This window comes from Manacus candei, unplaced genomic scaffold (genome assembly GCF_025592945.1).
Source record: "Manacus candei isolate 608988 ecotype Guabito, Panama unplaced genomic scaffold, ASM2559294v1 h1tg000023l, whole genome shotgun sequence".
Lineage (NCBI taxonomy): Eukaryota > Metazoa > Chordata > Aves > Passeriformes > Pipridae > Manacus > Manacus candei.
Genome location: NW_026138071.1, coordinates 1,550,627 through 1,570,287, shown reverse-complemented (window position 1 = coordinate 1,570,287; position 19,661 = coordinate 1,550,627). Strand labels below are relative to the sequence as shown.

General features: G+C 41.2%; 1 protein-coding gene across 16 annotated transcripts in view; it reads left to right on the top strand.

The window, feature by feature from the left end:
• The window catches only part of KALRN (kalirin RhoGEF kinase), a 505,663-nt gene that overhangs the window by 357,038 nt on the left and 128,964 nt on the right, over window positions 1–19,661 (top strand). For all 16 annotated transcript variants that reach the window (XR_007904562.1, XR_007904561.1, XR_007904560.1 and 13 more), the window contains 8 exons: window positions 1,910–1,979; window positions 3,661–3,750; window positions 8,615–8,707; window positions 10,027–10,138; window positions 11,874–12,064; window positions 12,483–12,584; window positions 13,272–13,414; window positions 14,764–14,866. Coding sequence is in view for 13 of the 16 variants with exons in the window: in XM_051787529.1 (XP_051643489.1) it covers window positions 1,910–1,979; window positions 3,661–3,750; window positions 8,615–8,707; window positions 10,027–10,138; window positions 11,874–12,064; window positions 12,483–12,584; window positions 13,272–13,414; window positions 14,764–14,866 (904 nt within the window). In the remaining 3 variants the exon portion in view is untranslated. The remainder of the gene's footprint in view (window positions 1–1,909; window positions 1,980–3,660; window positions 3,751–8,614; window positions 8,708–10,026; window positions 10,139–11,873; window positions 12,065–12,482; window positions 12,585–13,271; window positions 13,415–14,763; window positions 14,867–19,661) is intronic.

The window sequence follows — 19,661 nt, the reverse complement described above, 5'->3', positions numbered from 1 at the left end:
CCTGGAAAACATGAAGGGCAAAAAATGAAATTGATGGCATGAGCTGGGTTAATAAGTAGCTTTCCTGCTACTTCTTGGAGACTTTCTATATTTAATCTGTAACTAACAGTACTCCATTTTATTAAGATAAGACTGCATACCACATCAGCTTAGAGGGCATTGTTTCCATGCTATAATGTGAATGTAACTGCAATTATAAACTTAACATTTAGGGGCGCTGAATCCCACAAGTTCAATCTGAATTCCAAATCTGTCTTCAGGTTACATGTCAAAATGTAAATGGTTTTGAAAACAAATCAGGAAATCCTTCCCTGGTCAAGTTATGGGAGATCTTAAGTGCTTCAGCCAGACAAATGTATTATCACATACACATAAATATGGTCCAGCAGAGCCTGCCATACGCATGCTTCTGTGCAAGTAGCTTCAAAGCATAGCAGGAGAGCAGATATAAACTACATATTGCATTAAAATTGACTTCCAGCCCCCAAAAAAATTCCCTGTCATAGAGGCGAATAGTCTCCTCCCATTTAAAACTATGTTAGGGTCACCCAATTGCCAGCCCACTTGCCCTCACTCTGTGGTGCTATATTTTTGTTTTGATGACCCTAACTGATGCCATCAGATTGCTCTCCTTTTTGACTTTCCTCTGTTCCCAGCTGCCATCCCTTCAACCCTCAGTCATGCCCCACAGCTCCTCGCTGCTGTCATTTCTCCTTTCTCTGACATCTCCTCCTTCAGCCTGCTGCTTCTGCATAATCCTTTTTCCTATAAAACTTGTAACAATACTAAAATAAATTTCCCCTCTGTCACCTCTACCAGTGTCCTCCACAGCCTTCTCCTTTGGCTGGTGATGTTAAAGCATCTTCCAGACTGATTCAGAATCCATGTCCAAAGAAGGACAACAAAGATGTCTGGTGAAGGGTCCAGAAAACATGTCTTAGGAGTAGCAGCTGAAGAAACTGGGGTTGTTTAGTCTGGAGGAGAGGAGACTCGGGGGGGACCTCATTGTTCTCTACAACTACCTGAGAGGAGGTTGTAGGAAGGTGGAGGTCGATCTCTTCTGCTGTATGTCAGGTGAAGCGATGAGAGAAAATGGCCTTAAGTTGTGCCAGGGGAAGTTCAGGTGAGGCATTAGAAAAAAAAAAATCACTGAATGAGTGGTCAGGCATTGAAATAAGTTGCTAAGGGAGGTGGTGGAGTCACCATCTCTGGAAGTGTTCAAGAGGTGTCTGGATGTGGCACTTGGGGATATGGCTTAGGGGTGATTATGGTGCTGCTGGGTCAATGGTCAGACTGGATGATCTTGAAAGTCTCTTCCAATCCTGATGATTTTGTCAGTTGGGGAAACAGCATATTCACTTGCTGCTTCTTCTGCAGCCTCTGTTTCACATTTCTCTTTCCACCCAGGCATTGGACAGGGCTCTGTCTGCAAACAGAGATGTCACTTTGTGGTACAAGTTGTTGGGAGAAAGTTGATTAAAAAATTTGTATTTTGGGAGTTTACTACTTACCTGTGAATGTTGAGTTTTTTCGAATTATTGTCCTTTGTCCAGTGTGCTGAGTTCAGTGATGGACAGCTGGCAGCCTTGGGCTTCTCTTTTTGTTCTTCCTCTGAACCACTACACAACAACTCTTTGAAGATTCATGTTCTTGATTATCACTTTGCAGCCCTGGACACACTGACTCTCTACTAGGGATTGCCATCTTTTCCTTTCTAGAGGAGTCAGGCATGACTGTACTCAAAACCAAAGCACACCTTGGCAAGAGACACTTTTTGCACTGGCAGGATGCTTGATTAGCCTCATAATCAAGATACAAGCATTGATCATTAGTACTGATTAACTCATTGGTCATTCTGCATCTCCTGGGTATTTGAGTGTAACTAATTACTGGTGTCTTCCTCTTTCAGCATTTTTTTAAAAGAGCTAGAGAAATATGAACAACTGCCTGAGGACGTGGGCCACTGCTTCGTCACCTGGGTAATGAGGCTGCTTCTTCTCATTATTTATTCACATTAATTCCTGCAGCACAGATGGAAACAAGCTGGGAATAGGTGCAAGGGTTATGTCCTTGGTGATATGTGAGATGGGGAGCTAGTCTAGAACTACAACTGCTTTGTCCTTCTCCTGTCTCTGGATGAAAGGTTCCTCCCATAACCCCTCTCCTGAACAGTGTGAAGGCTTTCAGAGCCTCTCTCCTTGTCCTGCACGGACCAGCACAGCTTCTGCCTCTGCTGGTTTCTGTTTAACAGGAATTGATCAAACAAAACCTGTGTTTGGGGTTTACATTCATTTCCCTGTGAAAGGCCATAGGAGGACAGACATTAAAAATCTTAATATACCTTCCCTAAAGAATTTTAGTCATGCCAAGAGAACTTTACAAAGGCATGAATAACATGTGTTATCAATGTTTTTCTCCAGAAATTAATGTCAAATTTCTGAGCCACCGTGCTCTCTCATTCCATTACCCAATGCCAGGATGATTTCCAATAGGACTTTGAAATCTTGATGCTAAGAATCTCTGTGGGTGTAGGAAGCTCTGGGATTTGGCTACAGTGATTTATCTGTATGAAAGCTATTCTCTTTTCAAAATATTTACCAGTCAAGCCAGCCATCTTCGTGTTTACTTTGATGGTTTTATTCATATTTCAAAGCTAGGAATTAGTGTTTTAAGAGTAATGATGGAATAATTTCACCTATCAAAAAACTGAGCATGTTTGGATGATTTCAAATGGGCTTTTAATTTAAAAACATGTCACAACTATTGATGAAATGGATTCAGGAATATTGTTTACAAAGAAGAGGTTACATATTTAGAAAAAATGGATGCATTTATATGCAAAATGTGCATCATTCTGTGCAAAATCTTCATGGTACTTTTAAGACACTACAGTATCATCTCAGCAATAGTGAATGTCCGGAGCTGTGGGTATGGTTACAGACATACATGCAATTGCTTGCCCAATTGCATGGTCCTGTTGTTTAGATACCTGGAATAAAAAAATGCAATAGTAATAAAAGGAAGCCATCCTCCTCTTTTATTTGCCTGCCTCTTCTTGAGACCAGAGTACAGCAATATGAGGTGGGAGTGCACAATTGCTTTTTATTTCCTCTTAAAGGTAAATAAATTAGGAAATAAAATGCAAAACACTCCTAGCACAACATAAAATTTGAGCCACTTAAGTATGAGCCAAGGTAGGAAAGGCATCTCTAGGCCAGGTGTCACAATTTTCAAGTAAATAATGTTGGCTCGAGCTAGGTTAAGCCAGGTGAGTCTCTTGCCCATAGTTTCTACACTGGCTTTATCTTCAAGTAGGTGATAGAGTCAACACTTCATGGTTTTGAGACCTGCAGACTCTTGGATACAATCTGTGTAACATCATTACAGCTCTTAGAAATTACTTTATATCTGGATTAAAGTTTTAGGCTTTCTCTCTGTTATACTTGTTAAAGAAAGCCTCTCATAGCCCTCAGAACTGCTCAGGTAAGGTATGAACTTTAAAATCTTCTGTTCCTAATTTACAATTCTTGTGTTCCTTGATGGGGAGTGGGTGTGTGAGAGGGTGTTGTCGCCTTTATTTATCCTGGTAAGCCTTAATAAAAGACTGCGGGAACAGAGAAATAGATGATCTTGCATTTCCCTTGATGTTTGTTTTCACAGGCAGATAAATTTCAGATGTATGTCACCTACTGCAAAAACAAGCCTGACTCCAACCAGCTCATCCTGGAACATGCAGGGACTTTCTTTGATGTAAGCAGCCATTGCCATTTTCCTTCCATACACCTAGTGTAGCCGAAACACCTCCTTTACATCTGAGCAGTGGGTTCATTTCTGTGCCTTGGTATTGGGGTTTTCATTCCACTGCAAATATCACATGCTGTGAAAACTGAGAGGCTGTGGTGTGATGTCTGATCTTCATCAGTGTGGCAAGGTGGTTTGAATTCTTATGGGAACTTTTATGCTTTTTTCAGACCAAATCCTTTCTAAAAATCTGGTTTAGATGTACTCTCTATTTCTGGGTTTATTGGTAAGGCAGATTCTATTATGTTTTATGATCTGAAATCCCTCAGTCCAAAACAAGATTCTGTCTTCCTGTTCAGCAAATTTTACCCAGCCTATTACAGATTTGCTTCATCATGCTGGTAAGAAACTCCATTGACTGCAATTAGACTATGTTCCTAACAAGCACTACACCTGGTGAGAAACATTTTTAGGCTCCAATCCCAATTTTGTAGGCTGAGAAAATTGTTAACGTTTTTGAGTACGTTTAAACTAAGCTCTTCCTCTTATTTTTGGAACCTTATCCATTCTGCCATATTCGTCTGCTACCTTATAGTTTTAATTAGTTGCCTCTCTGAAAAAAAGCAGTGCTAAGACCTCTTTCCCAAAGCACTGAAAATCTGTTTGCAAATGTAACCACTCAGCAGGATCCAAGCTGTGATGTGGTTGGCAGCTGACATAAATCAGCTCCTCTGGGGTCTGTATGTGCCAATGGTTGTAGCATTTCAATCACGCTCGACAATGAAAGGTCTCAAATGAGCCAGAAGAAAAGTGATGAACAACTTTTTCGTTTGCCTTGGTTTTTGCCTTGTTACCAAATGGTCCAAAAGCAGAATGGAACTGAAAGGAATTTTCCAGGAGATGGCGCTTGAGCCTGTTGAATGGTTCATACTGGTCGGTGACTCGTGGAGGGTTGTGAGCTGCCCTAGGTGTCCGTCAGTGCTTTTTGCACAAGTAAAACTGTTTTCTCTGCTAAGCTTTTCCACTCCAGCTCTCTATATGGGCTGGAAACCTCAATGATGTTCCTTAGTAGTGAATATTCCTGTGTCATCCTCTGCTGTTTTGCAAGGGGAGATGTTTGCTTTTCATCGGTGCTGGGCTATACCCAGTGACACCTGTGCAAAAAGAGAAAGATGACTATGCCCCCCAAAAATCTCCAAGGAGTCACCCAATCTGAGTGACTAAAGTAATGCAAAGTACCTGTAGATCCTTCTTATCTTGATCTTGGAGAGGCAGTGTTTCAGTGACAGCACAGGACAGTCTGGTACAAGGAATACAGAGGAAATGGCTGGTTCTTTTGTTCCAGGTAGAACTTGGAATTTCCCAAAACACCCTGATGATGAGAGTGAATTATTTTGAATAACACCCTTAGTAAGAAGTTTGCTTGAAGATCAGAAGTATACAACCCCTCAAATTGCATAAACTGTCATAGAAAGACACCTTTGAGTTGAAAACAAGCAGTCCCAGTAACCTGCTTGAACTGTGGAAAACTTGCAGCTTCAGGGCTCACTGCAAGGATTAGCTAATTAGGAGAAGGAGCAAAGACAAGTGACATATCTTATTGGAAACCATGAACTACTAGTGTTGCTATGAGAGGTGGGATGTTCTAAGGGTACAAGTGAAGCCATGTATGTAGATAAAAGCAGTTTCTTTTACTAGACCAGCTGAGGCAGGTGGAAAACTATGCACTAACTCTCAATTATGAAACTTGCCTAGTTTATCTTTAATGAAGGATTAAGACTACTGTCTTCCCTCCCTACAGATCATGCTCTGTTTATAAAATTCAGAAGTTGTTGGTATGGTTATATGAGCTGAAAATTGCATAGGGAATGAAACTAATGTGCTTATTCTGATATAACTGCAGTAGACATTAATTTGGTTCTTTTGCTTTTTGTATTTGTCTTGTTCATTATCTGAGAATTTCTTAAAACTTTATTCAGTAGTTTCAAAGATAAATGATGCCTACCATGTTTAGCAATTTTTAATATTTGTAATACCATAAACTTCAGGCTAGCAAGATTTTTTTTTTTTATTACCGACATACGTTAGCTCTCGAGTTGGTGGAAATCAGCATGTTATTGAGGGGATCAAGTTGATTTTAGTGTCTGTTATTTGAGCAAGCTTTGGTCCTCGGGAAGAGTTTGGTTCAGTCACCTACATGCTTCTGCTATTTTAAACATTTTTTTCTTTAAATCTTGGAAAAGATGATATTCAAGAAGCTTCAGGGCACTTTTGACTTGCATGACCAGCATGGAACATGCTCCTTGACTTTGGTAGCACTGCAGAGCATTGTGCTTATGCATGGGTGGTGGTTCTTGAACAGTTTCTCCACTGATCTGGAGTGTCCCTTAGGAAATGAGCAGAAGCACAACCAGGGTCTCAGCTTCTGCTTACTAGTATTTTTTCTGAAATTGCTCATCAGATTTGTGTCATGCATCACAAAACCTAAATGTCTCATGAGAGTTTTAGTGCTGAAATGGTCTACTTACCAAATCTTTGGTCTGTACATCCAGTTCAGGATGCAGTTTGTCCTCCTACCAACCAACTGTACACAATTAGATGACATCTAAATTTGTGAATCTCTTTAGACATTTGATACAAAATCTAGGCACTTAGTCACTACTTCATGGCAAATTCAGCAGTCCTGATGGTATGACATTATATTTAAGTATTCCTGTCTCAATGTTGTCCATCCAAGGACTTCTGAGGGTCCTGTGCTGCCCTACGCAGAGGATATTTTTGGTGCTTGTCTGGGATTCTGTCATTGCCTCAAGACTACACGTTGATCCTGCTCTGCAGCTCATCTGGTTTGCAATACACAAGTACCAGCACACAGTGCCTGTCAAATATCTTCATTTCTTCCAGGCCTTTGGGACATTTTACCCCCCAAGGAACAACTAAAATTGTGTCTGGTGGTGAGCCATGGTGATGGACTATAACGTGAGCCAAGCTTGCTTTAAACAAGCAGGGCAAAGTAGAGAGCACAGAGCCTGTGGTCAGCTTGCTTCTGAAACCTGGCAGCTGCTGCAAAGCTCAGACACCTCTGTGCTCCCTGTCCCCAGAGGTGTGTGAGACATGTCTGCACTGCTGGGCTCTACCCTGCACAGACCTTTCTCACTTCCATCTCCACCCAGAGTAAGTCCAGATCTCTCCAGCTGTTACAAAGCCAACCCAAGACACACTCCAGCAGGCTGTCATCTTACTCCCACGCTTCAGGGACCAGAGGGAGGAGCTGCAGGGAGAATGGCCCTTCCCAGCAGTGTACTTGTCTGATTGCCATGTAGCAGTGCTGTTGCTACAGCAGGGACACTCCACCAATCCACTGTGTCTCCACACAGTCTGACCAGGGAGCATCCTGACAGAGCAAGGAATGCCCAAAGGGGAGGCATCTTACTGAGAGATGCCCTGCTGTTCAGAGAGCTGTCAGGAAGGAGTAGTGCTAACTTGGTTACTTGGATCCTACAAAAACAAGTGTACTTTGCCAGCTCCAGGAAGTTCACAGACGTGGCTGAGGTCTTGCTGGCTCCTGCAGTTACAAATTGAGTCCCAGCCATGTGCTCTGCAGGCTCAGTTCCTGTGTGAAGCCAGCCATGACTCAGCTTCATGCAAACTCCATTAACCCCCAAACAGAGCCCCTTCCCTTTTGGGTCTTGTTCATGGCACCAGAGATATTTTTTTTAAAAAACTCATCTGCTTAGAAAAAAAAAAAGGCACACGGTGTGAAAAGTGGGTATTTTTGCATCCCATCATACAGATAAACATTGGGGCTAAAAAGAAGCAGTAACCTCCCTAGTACTCAGCAGAAAATCAGACTGTATACAGAAAGAAAATCTCTGTTCTTGGCAGCTCTTTCCCCTTCCTTTTCTGTACCTTCTTCCCTTTACAGTCTCAAATTTACCCTTCAGCATCTGGAGATAAGTCCCATTCCCCTTCCTCACCTGCTCCCTTAGGAACTGTGGATTTCCTGATGTCCAGGAGCAAGGGGAGGTATACCCAGGGCTTGGTGGAGACAGAAGGGTTTCCAACCTGTTCTATTTCAGCAGAAAATCTGCCTCTGTAGGGAATGAGTTTGAGGTCTTTTAGACGGCTAAATATGTGCATTAGGGTGCTGTAGGATTTTCAGGAGCTCCTAACTTGCCCTGGAATCTGTTGGAGGGAGGCAGCTGAGCCCTTTGCAGACCTCACCAAGTGCCTGTCTGTAATGTCTGCAGAAATTCATGAGCACATCACACTGATCAACCCAGACATTTTGGTTGAGGTTCAGATGGCGAAACAGAAGTATTCAGTGCTGTCACAGGTATCATAAAGGTATCTCCTGGGACCCACGTGCCACCTCAGAATAGCATGGGTCTGTCAGCACTGTGTCAGACCTGTTACTCACATGGGGATATTTCAGCTACCCAGGGCTCTCAGATGGTACTAGATGACTATGTTTAGACAGCTAAATTACACCCTACGCATGCAATTTAATTTAATGTCACTTCATTTTAATTGAATGTTAAGACTCTGCTTTCAGCCTTCATAGCTAGGGGAAACCAGATGACATGACAGGTAAGTTATATTTAAATCGAAGCCTGTGCAGTTTTATTCAGCAGAGCCTCAGCTTGACTTGCAGAGGGACCCTGCAGTTTAAGTGGCCCTAGGGGGACTCTGCAGTTTATTGCCAGCCTCTGAAACCACACTTTAAGCATGGGAGCTTAAAGAAAGTTTAAAAAACTAAATGTAGAAATGTAGGGATCCACAGCTAAAATTAGCTAAAATTAGTTATGGGTGGTTCTGTCTGGCAGGGGATTAATAGTTTTCCATGACTGACTGCTGTTTTTATCTGTTCTAGGAAATTCAGCAAAGACACGGTCTGGCCAACTCCATCTCTTCTTATTTAATCAAGCCTGTCCAGAGGATCACAAAATATCAACTCCTACTGAAGGTACCTTAGTGAGCTGCACAAATCAGCTCATGCAGAGCAGTTCACAGGTGTAATGAGTTACCTTGCACTTAAGGGAGCTGCTTCATGACCCCTAAGCAGCTGCTGCTGAGCTGCTACTCCTACTTCCCAGGCCTGGGCATGACAACAAAGTGTGAAATCAGGTTGGCTGTTTTAAAGGAAAAGACTCGTATAAAGAAAGAAAAACCAAACCAAAACCAAACAAACCAGTAAAAAACCTTTTCAGCTAGCTTTCATTTTTGTTTCTTTTGCATCCAAGTGGATTTCATCCTCAAAAGCAACAAATGGGAAAAGAAAGTTGAAGGGATGACAGAACTGTTTATTTTGCTTCTTGCCAAGTTTCTGATGTAGTATTTTGATTAAAGGCTTCAATGATGGTAGCAATGAATTTCGGGAAATTTCACTGACTCTTGACAGAGACGCCTTCATTGGCACTGGATTCTGTTTGAGAGCTAACATGTTCGTGTTTGAAGAATCAGGGAAAAGTTCCAAGGACTTCCAAGTGAAACATTAACATTTCCCACTTAAAAAAAAGGCAGACTTTGTTGTTTTTTGTAAATTGGTTACAGGTTTTTCTAGTATCTTGTGCATAAGTTAATTTTAGATCTTACTTAACCAGCCATTGTTCACTTCAAACTAGTAAGCCAGAGAAGAAAAAATTCTGTGGGTTAAGGGAAAAAACAGATTCTGTCTTTGAAAACCTAGGATCAGATATGATACTTCTCTTTAAATCTTCCTGTGTATATACCAAAGGAGTGATATGCTGTACTAAGAAGGTACTTGCTACGTTCAACACACTGACAAATCCGTGCTTTATACCTGTTTACTGAAACAACACTCAGGTTTACCATAGCCTTGTGAGTGCTGTGGGACAGCAAACCTGCACTGCATAACCAATCTGCTGGTGGGAAGGCTAAAGCACCACTTTGGTCTCTCCTCAGATGAATCTTTCCTGAAAGGCCCTCCCTGCCCTGGAGTGCCCACCAGCACTGCAGGATCAGGCAGGAATCCTGCCACCCACTGGGCACAGCTGGATGGAGTGGTGGCTGCAACATGAGCAAAAGTCCCCAGAAATCTTCCAAATGCACAGTCTCACTTGAGAGCACCTTGCTTTATCTCGTTTTATAGTCATTTCTGTTTGATCCCCCCTATTTGTGAGCATCCACAGTGGGGTTTGCTATAGTTCAGCTTTCTCCTATCACTGGTAGTGAAGCAGTTGCATGTACCAAAAAACACAGTCAGACACAAAGCCAGCATGTTGGTCAGAGTTTGTTTATGGGTGTTTCTGCATTGCTTCTTAGGAACTGCTGACCTGCTGCGAGGAGGGCAAAGGGGAGCTCAAAGATGGTCTGGAAGTGATGCTCAGTGTCCCAAAGAAGGCCAACGATGCAATGCACGTCAGCATGCTGGAAGGTAGCAGATGGGCAGGTGGCCAGGGCAGGGGAGGGACCCACAGATAAATAAAGCCTGCTTGTAACTTGTGTGGAAAGTTAGTAGAGGTTGACTGTAGCAGTACTGTTGTTTGATCATAATTTTCAGGTACCTTCTGGCTCCTTTCTGATATTTTTCCACAAGTCTTGGAAGAATAAAGCTGGCTAGGAAGTTTTGGGGGGTTATTTTTTTATCTCTTATGTGTGTGTGTATATGTACATGCACGTGTATGTACATATATGTGTACAATGTATGTATATATATATTTAGTTAAAACATTCTTTCTTAATGAAAAAAAAATCCTCCTGAAACAGTATCAGTTAAGCTGCTGGCAGCCGTAACAATTATTGGAGCAAAACATTTCTAAATACTGTTTCAACATTTCAAAAGTTCTGTTTTTCTGAGTCAAAACAGCTTGTGTTTCAAAATGTTAGCATAATTATGCCAAAGATGTAAAAAATATTATTTTAAAAAAAATTAAAATTACAGGAAAAATTTGATTGGCATAAAGTCTTTTATTGGCTTTTTGATGTGTGGAGTATATCTAAAACTTAAAAATTTTATTCTGGACACAGATACTTTATTTTCTCAAATGTTTTCTTGGCCTGAGAAAATAATTTCCAACCTGGCCTGAGTCAGAACCAAGAAACAAGCAGAGTACTAAAACAGGTGAAACATAGGAAACTGTGCCAGTAGCTAGGCAGCACATTAAGACCAGGTAATTAAAATTGCAGGAGAGCAAACTGACCCAGCGTAGACAGAAACACTATGAAGATGGTTTTAACTGTGGTGTCTGGTGAAAAACAAGGGTTCCCAACATAAGATCTGGATATTCTGTCCTCATGAGATGATCAGCCCCACACAATAATGAAGAAGCAGGAATGACTTTGTTAGGGTAGCCAAGCACTTAGAGAGTTGTCTTCTGAATAAGACATTACTCCTGAATATTTGGAGCAGGGACCAGGACTGCTTGCTGCTCTCCAGAGCTGTCTGACAGAGCCAACCAGACTGTGCTGGTGGTAGAACAGCCCCCAGCTCTGGAGAGAAGTGTGACCCGTGAGCTGCCGAGAGCAGCTGCTGAGACAGGAACTTGATGGCACCTTGCACTGCGGACTCCCTTTTCTCCAGTTAAGTGGAGGGAGGGAGGGAGGGAGTCCTGTGATCCTCAGCCATGTGAAGGTGTTTGACAGGCAGCATGAAAGATGGGAAACTTCTCCTGGAAAACTTGTTTCAGACACCATACCACTTCACTCAAAAGATGTAGCTCCCCCATGCCACTGCTCTCCCTTGAAGGTTGGTTGACATGCTTGAAAGCATCATGGTAGAGTGAGGCATTTCTACCCACCACACACTACATTTCTCTGAATTTGTATTGACATGCATAAGATTTCTTGCAATGCAGTTCTGTGTACAGTAACCACCACTGAAACCTTCATAATGTTTGTTTTTAAGTAATTCCTACTACAGTTTAGCAGCAGTCTCATTTAGCACATATGATATATTTGCCTCTGGTGAAATACTTACATCATTGCAGTAGGGAAAAAAAAAAAGGGAAAAAGAAAAATATTTTCACTGGGGCAATGGGTGCCAATAAAGTCCTTTCAGGATATGTGTAAAAAAAGAAAAAGACTTTTATTTCAAGTCCTTACTGCTCTGGTGTTTCTGGGAATTGCTGGTCCTAAGAATAAATAAAAGCCAATCTGTTTTGTGGTTTTAGGGTTTGATGAGAACCTGGACGTCCAGGGAGAGCTGATTCTTCAGGATTCCTTCCAAGTGTGGGATCCCAAGTCTCTTATTCGGAAAGGCCGTGAGAGGCATTTGTTTCTCTTTGAAATCTCTTTGGTGTTTAGCAAAGAGATCAAAGATTCTTCAGGACACACAAAATATGTTTACAAGAACAAGTTACTGGTAGGTGTGGCTGCAAAGAAAACATTCTGGGTGTTGTGTTTCTTGTAGGTAGAGGTGGAGTTTGGTAGATGGCTCTCAAGTCCCCATGCTGGGTTTGGGATATTAATGCCACCTGGAAGGGCTGGCTCTCAGTCCTGCAGGGCTCACCTGGAAGTCAGCTTGCAGCGAATCTGGAGAGTTTTAAGATAGTGAGATGTGAAGGATGGGTGGGAAATGTAAGCAGGATCAGTCAAGCCATTCAATTCCCTGCCATCCCCAGTGGTCTTCTGTCTCTTTTATCTATGTGTAGCAAAGCAGAGATAAGATCTCATTCCCTTACCCATCCCAGCCACCCCACTTCTTCCTACAAGTCCAAAGTTTTCTGGACTCATGAAGCTTCATATATATGAAATCTCTCATCATCTTTCCTTCACACTAGACCTCAGAACTGGGAGTGACTGAACATGTTGAAGGAGATCCCTGCAAATTTGCTTTGTGGTCTGGACGAACACCGTCCTCAGACAATAAAACAGTGCTGAAAGTAAGTCTTTTCTGTTTGTTTTCTTTACATTTAGAGCTTCTAGTTCAGGCCTTGGGAACACTACATGAGAGGACAGTTTCTTCCTTCCTCATATTCCCTTGGCTTCCATGTCCGTCAGTGGGGTCATGCCAGCATCAGGAGCACTTCAGCTCTAAGGCTCCAGTTGGAATTGGAAATGTGGTTGTGCAGCCTTGCTGGAATTGCATCTCCTCTTGCAGCCTGGGTTGAGTAGTTGCACAGTGACACAGGGCACATCTCAGGGTGTTTGGCTGAGAGGTGTAATTCTTAGTCCTTTGCCACTGGGCATATCAACAGTCACCCATTCCTCAAACCTCCAGAGCTGACAGCCTTTTCTGTCAAGTGAGTTTCTAATGAATTCATATTATGGTTGTTTTGTCTGAGGAAATCCCATTTGTGCACTGATAACCTATTTCCCCTCTACAGACCATGCTGTATTGCTTAGCATTAAATATGTTTATCCAGAGCTTAGCTGCTTTGCTGCTGCTTGCCAAGTAGATCTGGTAAAAATGCTCTCAGTTCTCTGGGGGCTACCAGGTAATCCAGTACAGCAGAGAGGACAAACAGGTAATCATGCATTTTCATCAGCCAACCACGATTCTTCTACACAGGAGGTGACATCCTGAGAACATGATAAAGTCTCTGTCTTTCTGCCTTGTGGAACTTTAGGCATCCAGTATTGAAACAAAACAGGAATGGATCAAAAATATCCGGGAAGTTATTCAAGAAAGGATTATTCATCTGAAGGGAGCTCTGAAAGAGCCAATTCAGCTCCCCAAGACACCAGCAAAGCAGCGAAACAACAGTAGAAGGTAACCTCAACCATTCCCTATAACATGAAATCATTAATGTTTTCTCAACCCAGTGTAGTGTAGTGTTTGTGGGCTTTTTCCTCTAGTCAAAACAGTTTTCATTGTCTTTTCTTTTTATATGTTGTCTTGGCAAACGTAGCTAGAAAGCTTTTCTATGTGCAAAGATCTTTTATTGTACTGCACTCCAAAGTATTAGAGAGAAACAAACAGTAAACATTCTTCCAAGTCCAAGGTTATGTTTCTTTCCTAAAGTAGATTTTACTTCTTCACATTTGAATAAAACCATAATTTTTTCCCCATTTGGCATTTTTAATTGTTTGAAATGAAAATCCTAGTTGATCATGACAGTAAATTATTACAGTGAAGGATCTGTTTTTATCATCAAATACAAACTCATTTCAGCCCGTGAAGTAATACTAATTTTTCTTGTCAATTTCTTTCAATCCTGGATTAAATAGAAATTAGACAAAATGAATTGTTCTTTCTCTGTTGTGGCATTCCCAAAAGCCACCTGTAATTTGAGCACCTCTATTTCCTCACAAGTTTTATGCCTCTCTTACTTCAGTATGTATTATAGAGACATCCAAAGCTTAAGTATCCAAGGTCACCCAGGAGACCTGTACCAAGGCAGAGATCCAGACATTTCTTCCTGGGAACAGGCACCAATACAAGAGTTTTCTAGTACAGAATGGAGATCCTTTTTTTTCTTTGTCCTTAAATATGTATTTTGGATTATTTAAATGTTTCATTTGAAAGACCAGTAAAAATTTAGAAGTTTATCTATACAGCAAAACAGAAGAAAATACCCTCTGTTATCAGCCTCTTAGAGGTAAATTTGTAGACCCTCTACACTGTCTTTATGTTTGTTTGGATAGCATATTTAAGGCTATCCAAACTTAAATTTTAAATATGCAGTATTAAATTTCTGAAGATGTGGTTCCTGTGAGGCAAAAGAAATGCCCTTTCCTTCAGCGTTACATGTAAACTAGGCTGAATGCTTTTGGTTAGGGCAGAAATCTAATTGAAGGAAGATTTCTGCCTGACACCCTCATTACACAGATATTTCTGAATGCCAGAGTCTTCTATGCTGTCAATATGCAGGCAATGGCCATCCTGTTTCCAGCAACAAATGTTGTGATTATGTGCTAATCCCAACCCTATGGCTAAGGGTGACATCATTTTAAATTGCAGTTAAATAGCATCATGGGCTGCATTAGTGAGGTAATTGTGGCACAAAGCCAGCTCTGTCCCGCTGACGCTGCTCTTCTCAAATCCACCTGTAAAGCTGTGCACATTCTAAGGTGGAGTGTTCAGTAAGCGTCATTGTTCCCCTATTATGTCTCTTGCAGAGATGGAATAGATGATGCAGACAGTCAAGGGGATGGCAGCAGTCAACCTGACACCATTTCCATTGCATCCAGGACGTCACAGAACACAGTGGACAGTGATAAGGTAGGACTGGAATGTGAAAATACATGGTAGCTAATTGCCTCCTGGAAAATATAAGTGAAAAGCAGAATAGAAGGCAAAATAAAGCAACCTGTCATCTACTGAGTGAGTTGAAACTTCTATTCCCCCTTGCTAGGCTATTAAATTCCAGCCTGTTTCTATGTGCTCATCAGTACTGCTGTTGTACACGGTAACATCTCTGTTGCTGCAGCTTTTTGTGGTTAATACAGAGGCTGGATTGGCTCTGAAGAAACACAGCCCAGAGCAACCTTTTCTTCCCCAGTAGAACTTGTCCCGTGAGAGCCAGCTTCTGAATAAGCAAACAGTTGGTTATGTTACATATTTACCCTCTGAGCTGAAATCAGTAGTTTGTTGGCGGGAATACAGGTGCTTACACACCAATGAATACAGCAACACTGGGATCCTGGCTGGTATCTTGAGAGCCTGGGAGACCTACCCTTTCCAGAGACTGTGATTCTGGACCCCTTTCCTCACAGACATATGGTGGAGCATATGGATGGCCCCGAGACGCGCTAGATTCTGTTGGAATGCTGCACACTGTCGGCACGTATGTACTCATTGTTTTACATGTCAGACAATCTGAGTCCAGATTCCCAGCTCCACCAGGAGGCCTCACTTCAATTTGTCACCCTGATACTTCCAACTGTGGTCTTCCACTGAATTAGCAATTGGTGCTAGGAGTAAATTGGTGGTTAATAATTACCTTTGCTGATGGGGTTTGTCATATCCACTGAGATAATGCCCGTGTTCACGTCATGTGTTATTTAGAAACCACAGGTAGCTTGAAAAAATATCAATTCTTCCATGCCTTTATGGATTTATCTGTTTATCAGGGCTTTAATTATGCTACCACTTAAAAAGGTAGAAGGGTGTCTTCACAAAATCAGAGTCCAAGTTTTGGTTGTAAAGTTCACAGGTAAGGTTCAGTGCAGGCATTATTTTGAAAGCTGGCCTCAGAAATATAAGTTAATTGCAAATAAATTACCTTTGTAAGACCAGCTATTGTATTTATCTTAAAGGCACGTCCCCATGATTTTGCTTTTTTGTCCAATAATGTGCCTTATAAAAGTATTGATCCTCACAATCCAAAGGCCACTGTAATGTATGCAAATACTTTGCCCGATGTCTGAGAAGTATTTTCTTGTGTCTTCAACCCTTCAGTGGACTTGCCTTACTTTCTGCGTTTTTCACATTTATCATTCCTGATAAAGGCCCTGACTTCAGTAAAGTACTTGAGCTCATGTTTAATTTTAAGCATTTGCATAAGCTTTGCTCGTTTACCCCAAGCCCATTGACTCGGTTGCATGAACTCTGGTAATGTCTAGGTGAGATGCTCCATATTGCATGCTGCAGCTGCATACAAGAGCTATGGTGCCAAGTCAGGCTGTACCCTGAAAGACAGCCCATCGTGGCAGGAGTTTGTTTAAGGATGCAAGACTGGAAAGGGTTATAGGAATTTCTATCCAAAACCTTGTTTGAAATGAATGGTAAATGTGTATGAGATAAACTGAGTACCAGACCTTACAGGGAAGAAGCTATTACCATTGGGGAACAGGTTATGTCATGCTTTTAACTTTTTTAAGGTGGGTAGGTTCACTTGCTGACTTGAGACTGTGTTTGTGTGTCCTTTTATACATTTAATGAATAGAAATTTGAGTGTGCAGCTAAGGCTTAAATACACTTGTCTGAGATGCTAGTGCATCATCTTTAACTAGAGAGGCAGTTCCTGCTGAACAGCTTCCTTCTTGTTACTGCCAGAATACTGTGTAGAATTTAGCTCACAGACTGCTGCATTATCATGTCTTTGCTCCAAGGAAAATCATGTCCCTGCATCTCTTTACAGTTCTTTCTTGGTTTTTCTACACAATGTTACCCAAATTAATGACAGATGAAGCTGAGTTGTCTTATTTCCCATTGAAGAGGCACAGAGACACACCTGCATTCAGTCTCAGTTCAAACATCTGTCTGTCGGCAGATCCAAAGCTGTGCAAGGACCCGAGACACACGACTCCTAGTGGTGAAGTTTTACCACATGGGAACAATTCACTGTCATTCTAGTGAGGTTATTTTACTCTCCAAGTTTAAAATTGTATTTTTTTTCCTCCAGTGTGTAGTTGAGCTTATCTTCTAGGATGGTCTGAGTGAATGTCAATGGACTGGGAAGTTTTATATTCTCACATAGGCTGGTGCTGGTTATTGACAGTGGAAGACTGGACCATATTACGCTCTCTGATTCAGTTTTCTTAGCAGAGTTAATAGCACTTGGTAAACACTGTAACATAACATGCTGTAATTAACTTGTGTGGGACTGATAGCAGCTCTGATAGGTAAGGTGTTCAGCAAATAGTGGTTTCCCTGCCTATTTAACTACAGCATAATCAGCAGAGCTCCCCAGGAGCTCCAATTCAAGCTTTGGGGCTTTTCACAGCAGTAGCCTCCATGGATGACCTCTCTGTGTGCCCCAGTGAGATCTCCTTCCTGTGGAGCCAATAGAAAGAGCTCTTACCTTTAAAAACTCTGGCTGTTCACGGCAGCCTCATTTACAGCAGGGTTCTGCAGTGCTAGCAGTGTGCCAGGATGGCGGCAGATTATTGCTACATTGGGACCATATATGTGTTAACTCTGTGCCAGAAACAATTCTCAAGTAACACATAAGAGTTGACTCTCTGAAGGCAAAAGAATTCAAAGATCCAGCTGACACACTTTGTCTTTTCCCTAAACCTGGCTATTGCACCTGAGGATTACCTAACACATTTGCTGAATGTTCAGACAAGAATGCCAAGCAACATTTTAGACAAAGAAAATCACAACTTCTCAAAGATAATCCATCTCAAGTAGCACTTCTGCTGTAATAACACTCCTCATGCCTCAAGTCATATGTATTTCTTTCAACTTATTTGTGAGTCAATTCCTTCTGGCTTGTGAGTAGTGATTTCCATCTCCTCTCATCCCAGCGCAGCCCTAGAGCTAAGCTTTACCTTTGCATTTCAAACTTCTAAAAATACAGAAGGTTTTTGGTTTTTAAGTGGGAACGAAATAGCATTGCTGTAAATTCAGCAAGGATTTTGTTTTCTCTCAAGACAGCTGAATGTAGCCACAACATTTATCAGGGGGATCATTTGATGCAGAGGACAGAGCCCTTGACTGGGGGCCAGAAGAGCCGAGTCCTCGTTCTGCTCCGTCACTCACATGTTGGAGGCCATCACAAATCATATTTGGTGACACAATACCCTTTCCTCTTTCTTTTCTTTGTTTGGATGAGGAATTGGGGGGAGGGGGAGACAGGAATTCTTGCAAACATTACATTTGTACATTAATTATAGCATTACCCTCTGTTGTCCCAACATAGGATACAGACCCAAATTTGGACCTATTTTTGTACATTAAAGGAAATTCACAGCAGCCTTTATAGTAGCAGACTCTGCTTTAAAAATATTCTTAATTATATGCCTGACTCCAGAAGTGTTACTAAGCATTTAAATATTCAGGCTTTCCTGGCTGCAGGCAGTGGTCAGGTAATTATACAGACTCTTCAGATTAAACAAATTAATAATGTTCATGTCTGTTTAAATTAAATATCTGATTAAGTAGCTTCTTAAATCTGGATCTTAGTGTTTAATATTGTTCACTTTCTTGGATTTTTGTCTCTCAAAAATATATAAAGCAATTATCCCTGGGCTCAAACATTTCATTTTCATTAAATACTATATAGTAGAAATACAAACTTGAAGTAAAGTCTGTAGTCTGCACCTTTATAAGAGGTAAGAAAGAGACTACATATAAAATGTTAATTTTTACATTTGCAATCCATAATTTTTTCTATATGCAATTTATAATCTAAAATATTTCATACAAAGAATTATTTGGATTGTCATTTGTATTGTGTAAGTTTTATATAGAAGGCAGAAAGCTGGTTGATGACCCAGACTTAGTGCTAAAGAATCAATAGATAATGAATACTATTACAGCAATTGTAATTCCCATTGAGCATCCAGGTCAGGTCTTAGGTAACCTACTATGCAAAATTTCTTCATCCTTTTCCAAAAGGCAAAGGAGAGAGCTTTTGTTCTATACAGTAAGCCCTCTTCAGCATGCTATCTAAAAACCTCTCCTTAGGGAGAAATCCTTGCCCTATTCAATTCATGGCACACGGGATTTCAGTCTTTATATTTGGATTCAAAGCAATGGGGAATTACATAAAGAAAATGCTACATGCAGGGCATTCTCATTTGTTAAGCCCATTGAGCTGTTGGCTTGTGAAACAGCTGTTTCTGGCGATACTGGTCCATCTTACAATGGCCTCTTTTGTCTTGGTTTTTGCAGAATACTGAGGAGAGCAGTTCTTATTTCCTTCTGTTGTTTTTGGATGTGGAAAAAAGCTCTGAAATGTGAACTGAAAACTTTTTACTCTCTAAAAATAAATATACACAATACACTTTTATCTTTTCCATTAGCTGCTAGACTTAGCTCATGTTTGAGCAGTCATGAGACTGAGATCTTGGTATTATAAAAAATCTGGGAATAATAATTTTTCTACTTGAAGGTAATCACTGTAAGAGGGGAGATTTTAGAAATAAGGCTTTTTGGAACAAGTCACTTAGGGGCAAATTCTCTTTTCTTGAAAGGTTTCTAATCAAGGTGATTTCTCCCCATGATATTGTTGCTGAAGCAGGAAGTACTGCTTCAGTTTCTTTATTAGGAAGAATTCTCAGTTCCTTGGAAGTTTCCTTTCCAAGTAACACAGATATGAGGAGTGTCTTGATCCCCCTCTTTCTTT